The sequence below is a fragment of the Corvus brachyrhynchos genome, unplaced genomic scaffold, assembly GCF_000691975.1.
Source record: "Corvus brachyrhynchos isolate BGI_N302 unplaced genomic scaffold, ASM69197v1 scaffold32, whole genome shotgun sequence".
Classification (NCBI taxonomy): domain Eukaryota; kingdom Metazoa; phylum Chordata; class Aves; order Passeriformes; family Corvidae; genus Corvus; species Corvus brachyrhynchos.
In genome coordinates this window covers 10,158,624-10,167,351 of record NW_008237919.1, presented here as the reverse complement: position 1 = coordinate 10,167,351, position 8,728 = coordinate 10,158,624, and the positions used below count along the sequence as shown (strand labels likewise).

The following is an 8,728-nucleotide window of genomic DNA, read 5'->3' as shown; positions in this document are numbered from 1 at the left end:
ATTCCTGTTACCTAAATTGTTTAATGGATGGCCTCCAGCAGAGACCCAAACCAGCCATATGTGTCTATTTCTCCAATTTTTGTCTTTTTGGTGCTAAATTCTGAGCATGTGTCCAGCACAGGCAGGTCAGTCAGAGCTGTCCTCAAATTTCAGTCTTCTTCCTGATGTTGTGAATATGTAGATCCAGGCTAACAGTTGCTCTTGGATATTTTGGATTATGTAGCAAATCACTTTTCTGAAAAGAAGTCACAGTAGCTCAATTAGAATTTGATGCTGTAAGAGTTGCCTAAATTGTATTTGTGTTAAAACAGAAAGACAGCTTTCCTGTGTAAGTAAACAGATGGTTTAAAGGAGAAGTGTGGAAAGGAAACTGATGCAGACACTGTGTTAGACAGCTGTCCAACAAGGTATTAAAAGTGTATTAATTTTATAGCCCCTTGAATAGTTTGTAAGAAGTGTAAGATAAATGCTGTGCACTTACAGTAGAAAATGTAAATGACATTTTTCTATAGGGGCAGTCTCTCACTCATTTTCACTTTGTATTGTACTCTTTTTATGTAACACAACTTCGTCCCAGCAAGACAGTATGGTTGCCATTTTCTTGTTGAAAATTAAACATGTTTTCATACACAAAGATTTAACAGGAGACCTAATGTAATACATGCTGGGATTATATAGCAGAATGGGAGTCACTGCATGTGAAATCTTCATGTAAGTGTTTTATGGTTTGATTTTTTTCTTATCCTTCTATTTTTTTGGGTTTGCTTTTTGTAGACGCTACTGGAAGCACTGACAGTTGCCATTACAGGTAAATAGTAGCCATCCTATTGTCTGGTTCCATAAAGAGTTTGGAAAAGGAATCCATTATGTTGTACTAATTGATTGCCATTATGGTTTTCTAGATGGGACTAAAATGATAATGAATCCTGTTTGAAAATTTTAATGTCAGTGATAGGAGTTTAGCAAAACGAGGGAATCGAGGGAGAAAACTGGATTCTGAATCAGAAATGAAACTGTATAAACTTGAAGTGAGAAATGAGTTGGGGAATCCATTCTTTCAGTATAGCTAAAAATGTTCTTTTTCGTAATGTTCAGCTCTCAGCAGAGCTGATCTTCAAGTTGGAACATTCCTATCTGCCCCCTCAATTTCCTCAAAGGGAATATCAGTTTGGAGAGTGCTGTACTTCATGGCCTGGGCTGAAGTGAGGCAGTGTGCAGTCAAGTCATGGCATCACCTTGAACTACAGCATAAGACGAAACCTCCTCATTGTGGCTTATGATCTCCTGCTTTGGGGAAAGGAGGAAGGAGGGAAGAAAGGGTTCCACTTGTTTCTGCTATCTTTCCCCTCCTTGTCCCCTAATCAAAACTTTGAGCCTTTATAGGAGATTGTTTTATTTTTCACCTAGTTTCAGTATCATGAAAAATTCAGATCAATTTTTTCCTTAAGATCTCTTTTTACTTATGCTTAAAATATTTTTGTTTTATTTTGTTGGTGTTTTTATAATTCTGAGTAGGAAAGACCTGTTATTTCCATTTAGGAAGCTACAGCTATAAAGTAACTGTCAAACTTAGCTAGTGCAAGGTCCCTGAGTCCTGTGATCATGAATTCGAAATGCAAAGACAAGTTCAGGCATAATTTACTTAATTTTGTTCACAGTTAGGTTTAAATATCTGTTTCCTCAAAAGATAACTGAGCCAATACATCATGTAGTGTTCTTTAATTGACAGATTACTTTTTCTGTTCATAGTGAGTTTCTATGATGTCTCCATCGTCTTGCAAGCCTTTATTCTTACTACTGCTGTATTTCTTGGATTGACTGCATATACCTTGCAGTCAAAGAGAGACTTCAGCAAATTTGGAGCAGGGTATGTTGTCATATTGATGATCTTTAGAATTTTTTTTTCTGTTAAGGGTTTTTTTTTTTCTTTCTTAAAGCAAGCTTTGCAGGTATAATTAGAAATACAGGTCAACAGAACCTGCTTTAAGGGAATGGTGAGGGTTATTTATTTTAAATTATTAATTTTACCCAGTTCTGATTTCTTGGTAAATTCTTTTCAGTGATTATGAATCTTAAAATAAATAGAAAACTAGTTTACCTGGATTTTTCACTGCAAGAGAAAGTAGTTGTTTCAAATCTTTAAATAAAATTAAAATTAGAACATAACTTTTGACAGTTTTATAAAACTTGTACTGCTGACACCAGTGAACAGTTGGCATCTAAGAATTCCAGACATTTACTTGGCAAATACATTGTGAAGAGATTTTATAAGAAAGGAAGATGTTTTAAGTTAAGTCTAAAAGAAAGTATATTGTTGGTCACAGTGTAATTTATTTTCTTTCAGCCTCTTCACTTGTTTGTGGATTTTAATCTTCTCGGGTTTCTTGAGGGTAAGATACCTTGTGTTCACAGTTAAAAGATATGCATAGAATCACAGCATGGTGTGGGTTGGGAAGGACCTTAAAGATCATCTAGTTGCAACCCCCCTGCCCTGGGCAGGGACACCTTGCACTAAGATCAGGTCACTCAGAGCCTGACCTTTTACTGACTTCTAGTATAACTAAAAGGTTTGGATCAGCCCAATATAGCTTAATGAAAAAAAATGCCTAACCAGATCCATTACTGTTCTAAATCATGGTGGTGATCTTTTAACCACATATTTTCAATTTGTATTTTAGTCGGGTGCTGTTATTGCCAACGTAACAGGGGTATTTGGGCTGATTGACAAAATTTGTCAGTTGAGATCCACTACTTGATGAAGAGAATGTGAAGGAGATTTGGGGTTTAATTGTATTTTGGTTTTCTAGTTGTTCTGCTGTTAGTATTCTGGAGACCAAAGCTTCCTCCCTCTTACGTGGAGGCACTTTTACTCAGTCAGATATTGTGTGACTGGAGAGTGTATGGAATAAGAGCATTGAAATAGCACCATAACACTGTGGTTTTGTATACATAACAGTAGAAAGACTGTGCTTTAAATGTCGCTTATCATTATGCAGGGATTTTAAAATTTTAAAAAATGAAATTCACAAGTATCTTTTTCATGTTTTATCTGCCTCCAGCTGTTTTTCTACAGTGAGACAATAGAGTTGGTGTTTGCTGCTGCTGGAGCTCTTCTGTTCTGTGGATTTATTATTTATGACACTCATTTGCTGATGCACAAATTGTCCCCTGAAGAGTACATACTGGCTGCAATCAATCTCTACTTGGACATCATCAATCTGTTCTTACACCTGCTGCGTTTACTGGAGGCATTTAATAAAAAATAGTCAAAAGTGGTGTGGTTTGACTACAGCACAATGAAAGTTAAGCATTTGGATGATCTGCAAACTCAGTAGTTCTGCCTTCTAAAGACTATGTTTGCATTCCATGAATATTGATCCCTCCTTAGGGGGAAAATGGCTTTTTACGTAGCTACAGTTCTTCTCCAGACCACGTATTTTATGTAGTTAACATGCTGTCATCATTGCAGTCACTTTTTTAATCACTTCATTTGAAATTGATGTAATTAATGATTAAAATTTTGCCAACTCCTGATTGCTCCAGAGTAAGCTTCCCTGCTGTTCTGTAGCTGCTGAAAATGTTTCCTTTGGGATTGATCATTCGTGTACCATAGAAGGGTAGCATGAGTTTACCATTAGGCAGTGTTTTTCTAAGCTAATTTTTTTTTTCAAGTTTTTGTTTGATAAAATGGAATGCTGTCTCTGACAGACATACTCTGTCCTTGTTAAGGGCTGTCACTATGGAAGCTGTGAGGGTGATTGAACAATTAAAGGGAATGTTCTTCATTTTAGTATTATTTTTTGCCTATCTTTCAGTGTTCTGAAAAATCATGTGGAGATTGATTATGGCATTTTATCAACTTGGGTATAATAAAGTCCATTGTGTGTCAATAAAAATTGGAAAGCCTTTAGCCTGTTCTTGCAGCTGAGACCGGAGAACTTCAGGGTGCTGACAATGGTCGGTGCTGGTAGGGTAGAGGTGCTGTGACTGTGGCTGCTTCCCGCGCTGTGGAGATGCTGGAGGGGCAGGCAGCGTAAAAACAATTTTGAAAGGCTTTCTTCCTTCCTGTTCGGTGAGGGATTGTTACTGCTCTCCTGTCTTGTCAGTGAGAGGTGAGCGACGAGGAACGGAGTACTTGGGCAAAGACGCGCGTCCTGCCTGCCCCGCGCTGTGACCGCAAGCTCTGTCCGTGGAGCTCTTGAAGTACGACTGAGAATGGGTTTGAGCGAGTGTGATGATCTCTCCCTTTGCCTTTCATTCAGAACAGCGGGGCAGGAGCTAAGAATAAAGCCTTCCTTTTTACATTGTAATGGAACACATGTTCATTCCTTCATGCCCCGCCCTGGGCGCGCAGCGGCGGCTGGACACAATCCTGCACGGACGCGAAGCAGGAAGGCGGCTGCGCGCTCCCTCGGAGAGTTACGGTAGGGCCCGTCTACCCCCGCGGGAGGCCGGGCGCCTCAGTTTGCTTGCGCATGCGCGGCTGGGCAGCGCGGCCTTGCGCGAGTGTGCGTGGCGGCCTCGTGTGCGGTGCGCGCGGCCCGCCCTCACCGCTCCCGCTTCCTTCCCCGCAGGACATGGCGAAGAGCCTGAGGAGCAAATGGAGGAGGAAGATGCGGGCCGAGAAGAGGAAGAAGAACGCGCCCAAGGAGCTGGAGAGGCTGAAGAAGATCCTGGGAACCAAAGCGGATGTCATTATGGAGGAGGTCAAGGAGGTGGCGACCGTCCTGCCCCCCGAGAAAGTCCTGGAGCAGAGAGGTGAGTTGGGCTCTGGCTGGCTTTTCCTGCTGCAGTCGCCCAGGTGTGGGAGGTCCTGCGGTGTTGTTACTGATGCTGTGATTTTCACCGCCGAGATCAGGAGTATGGTTATTACAGTCTGAGAACAGTGAGTCAGAAAGCTTGTCTTCTAAAGCTAAAACACTGAATCTGGCCATTTCGCAACACTGGCATTCATATTGCATCCGGTCTCTTGTGGAACAAGGTTATTAACATTTGATTTTAGTGTGTAAAGTAAGTAATGTATCTTATGGACAGACAGCTCTGACAACATCAGGTGAGTGCGGATTCACCACTTAGCAGTTGTTCCAAACACAGTTGTGTTTGCTGCTGAACTGTCCTAATTTAAGGAGGCTACTAAACGTACAGAAGTTGGGGTAGGAGTAGTACGGGCCCAGTTTCTCAGTACTAATTACTGTTGCATTGCACATGGTGCAGGAGTAGGTGGTATTAGGTGTCTACATATAACGCCATCTTCCTCTTTGTGCCTGGAATCAAATGTAATCTGTAAAGGAAGTAACCCAGGAAGTGGAAACAAAGGTTTTAAATAGCTGCATACTGGATAGGAGTCAGAAAGACACCTCTTTCCAAAAATGATGTCCAAACTAAATCAGTCCTTTTTTGATTCTCCAGTTTATGCCACTTAAGATGTTCTGATACTGGAAATGGAACTAGAACGGTATTTAAAAATACTTCCCCAATTAAGGGCTTCAAGTATAATTTGTAATTTTATCCATGGTTGTGATTTGTCCCACAAAACCAGGTGTAAAAGTTGTTCTTTAAGGGATTGTTAGAATTGAATTTCCAAAATGTTTTGGAAGATTGGCAGACTTCTGATGCTGAAATTGAAGGAGAAATCATTACCTTAAACATAGTTTCTGAAGCAAATGCATGGCTATCTGTCATTCCTGCACCTTCTTTCAACTCTGCTGGCAGCTTCTCTACAGGTGGTCAGTTTCACTTGGCTTTTAAAGAGACATAGCAGCCTTAGAAATACCTAAGAAAATATGTATTTCACAAAAGCAGCTACAAGTTTTGTGAAAATAATGGTGTCTTCCTTGAGAGGACTTTTCAGGACTAACTGTGGACACAAGGGAGTTTGCATCACCAAGTGTTACAAGAAGCAAAGTAGATCAAAATTTCACCCATAATATGTACTTTCCACAGACAGATAAATAGTTTTCCAGCCAAAGAAAGTACATAGGTATATATTACACACATCTTACTGTATTACTTTAGGGTATTTTTTACAGCACACCGTGAAATTTTTTTTTTTCAGTTTTTCCTCTTAGGAAAAAAATAATGTAAGGTCTGCTTAGCCTCTGTAGCAGTTTTTCAAACTTTGTAGGCATGCACATATTTCTCAAGGTAATCATGGCCATTGAGTCTGCTTCAAAAACCAGTTTTATAGCTTTTTTTTCTCTGATTGTCTTCGATAGACATATTGTCTAGATAGGTCTAACCTTTTGATAGGTTTTCTGTATGTCCTTGAATGACTTCTGTTCTGTGGGTTTCTTCCTGTTACTGATTCCTGCAGCATCCTTGAGATTGCAAAATACAACAGAGACATTATTCCATGTGAACAACTTATATTGTTACTCCAGGAGTATTCATTTAGTTTATGTTGCAGCTGACTTCTATTGTGGATGTCCTTTCTTTGGATTCCAAATTCATGTAACAGATTAAGATGTTGTATGATAGGACAGGAGTCAGAGAAGCAGCTTCTGTATGTGGCGCTGGGTGTTTTGGTGGTGTGTTGTTGGAGGCTGAATCTCCTATCCCATTTGGAAAACCATGCTGCTAAGAAGGTCTCACGTTGCATTTCTCTGACACCTTGTGAGGTTTCTGGAGCTGGAACTTCTTGCTGCCTGTCCCATGCTGGATAAGGTTTTGGTTCTGCCACCAGGACCCTGTGCTGATTCTCTGCTGATTGCAAGTATTTGTACCCCAGCTTAGGGCTCCTTAAGTATGTGTCTGCTGCAGATTCCTGTAGACTATCAGCCTCAACTATTGAAGCAGCACCTTGGCCTTTTCCTCCTGAGCTTTGTCTCCCACTATCAGACAGGCACAACATAAAAATCTTTTTTTCCTCTCCATAAAATTTGTGGTAAAGGCTTGAATTGCACCGATGCCTTTTCCTGGTCTTAAAATCAAGAGTCAAACATGGTTAGAAGGGGAAAAGGGATTTTACCTTGGTATTTGTTTTAAGGATCCTTAGGTGCACACGTCTAGGTCAAGTGCACCTCAATGCCCACCGCAATGCACACCCCCAAAAGATCTGGTATAACGTTATAGGTTTTACTAATTAGCATATCTATCAAAGATTCCCCAATGAGAGGCTCGAGTGAGCCCCCCTCCCCAGGGAGCCTTCCCCTGGATGGTTCTATCTTGGTTTACAGAACGTGTTCTGGAGAGGACCTTGGTGTCTGGGGCACACTGATCCCTAACTATGAAGCTTCTAAAATGTTTAGTCTCTCAGCTTGACAAACAAGTCCAAGAATGTAGGCAAAAAGCACTAAGAATACAGAAGTTGTTAAAAAGGTATAACAGGGGTATAAAAGAAAAGGCAAAAAATCTTCATGGCATCAGCATACATACAGTTTGGGAACAGGGTTGGGATGAAATTACAGAGCATGGTTCCAGTCAATATTTAGCAAGGTGTTCCTCTTGCATCTTTTTGTCTCACCGAGACATGACGTTCAAGGGGTGTTATCCAGCTGGTGATGCCGTTCTTGGGAGTGACCATGTCATGGGCAGTCTTCCTGATTGTAGAGATTAATCCTCTCTTTCTGCCTGTAAATATGTTAGGCCTGGCGTCATGCTCACTCCTTGAGGCAAGTGTTGCATCACTGGCTGATACTTCCTACTGTCATTGTATTTCAGCTTTTCTCTTTACTATTCATTTTACCTGTCTTCATCTTCCACTCAGAATACATTTTTAGAACAGATCTTAAACATTACATTATAGAAGGTGTGTAGTTGTGCATATGTTTCAGTAAGCCTATGGCTTCATGCATGATTCCATGATGGAGCGTACAATGTTCTTAGACACAGGATTGGAGCAGATTGCAGACTAAAGAATAAGATGCTTTGCCCAGACATAGCTTTGAGGAAGAATATTGCACATTTACTATCAACTGTTGAAGTTCCTGGGTTGCGGTTGCATTGGTTTGGAAAGTGCTTTCAGTATATAAACCCTTCAGCTCTCTGTGTACAAGTACTGTTGCGTCTAGGAGTATTTTTATCATTTTAGGGAATCCAGTAACAAAATAGCTTCCATGAAGCTGATTCAGGTATTTTACTCACTATAAATACCTTTCATTTTCAGATGACTGCAAAATGGAGCTGGATAATAAACGAAACAGAAAAACTCTTCTAGACCAGCATGGACAGTACCCAATATGGATGAATTCCAGGCAAAGAAAGAAGCTTAAGGCTCAACGTGTTAAAGGGAAAAAAAAATCAAAATCAAAAGGCCTTGTGTGGTAAAATCAGTTTTGTAAGATCATGAATATTTTATTTAACAAAATAAATTTCCCACATAAATTCATGAGATTTTGTGCTTGGTCACTGAGTATAATTTATTGCGTCGAGTGAATTTTTGAAGAGACTATTTAGCCAGCAAATGATGAAAGAAATAGCAGCTTGGTGTCTGCCAAACTTAAAAGCTGAGTGCCTTTGAATAGACTAATTGCTTGTGGTTATCTGTTTTCTTGGGGGGTAAGGGTCTTCATCTTTTATATTGTGACCACTGAAAACAGTAAAGGAAATCCTAAAAGTAGTTAAACCAAATGTTTTTTGTACTGTGGTCTTTGTCAGCGTAACTTGTGTTTTAGTAAATATAACCAAAGGATTCTGTAAACACACTGTATCCTTTAAATCCTTCTGTAAAATTTGTTGCACTGACTTGTGCTGCTTTTAATATCTGTTAATTAACAAAAATGTACTTTCA

The 8,728-nt window shown here is 40.0% G+C and overlaps 2 protein-coding genes across 2 annotated transcripts in view; both read left to right on the top strand.

Moving 5' to 3' along the window:
- TMBIM4 (transmembrane BAX inhibitor motif containing 4) overlaps positions 1 to 3,910 on the top strand; it is a 7,602-nt gene extending 3,692 nt beyond the window's left edge. Inside the window, exons 4-7 of the mRNA XM_008632797.2 lie at positions 775 to 808; positions 1,750 to 1,867; positions 2,345 to 2,390; positions 3,060 to 3,910. Of these exons, the coding sequence (XP_008631019.1) occupies positions 775 to 808; positions 1,750 to 1,867; positions 2,345 to 2,390; positions 3,060 to 3,266 (405 nt within the window). The 3' untranslated portion in view covers positions 3,267 to 3,910. The remainder of the gene's footprint in view (positions 1 to 774; positions 809 to 1,749; positions 1,868 to 2,344; positions 2,391 to 3,059) is intronic.
- Positions 3,911 to 4,468: 558 nt separating this feature from the next.
- On the top strand, positions 4,469 to 8,331 carry LLPH (LLP homolog, long-term synaptic facilitation). The gene is made up of 2 exons (XM_008632796.2): positions 4,469 to 4,758; positions 8,105 to 8,331. The coding sequence occupies exons 1-2, from the start codon at positions 4,476 to 4,478 to the stop codon at positions 8,263 to 8,265; spliced, it is 444 nt and encodes a 147-aa protein (XP_008631018.2). The 5' UTR covers positions 4,469 to 4,475; the 3' UTR covers positions 8,266 to 8,331.
- The last annotated feature ends 397 nt before the right edge of the window (positions 8,332 to 8,728 follow it).

What these genes read in the sequence shown, in the direction of transcription:
- LLPH (XM_008632796.2), top strand. Translation starts at nt 4,476, where the DNA reads ATGCGCGGCTGGGCAGCGCGGCCTTGCGCGAGTGTGCGTGGCGGCCTC. An exon ending in GAAAGTCCTGGAGCAGAGAG is followed by an intron (nt 4,759 to 8,104) that starts GTGAGTTGGGCT and finishes TTTCATTTTCAG; the next exon opens with ATGACTGCAAAATGGAGCTG.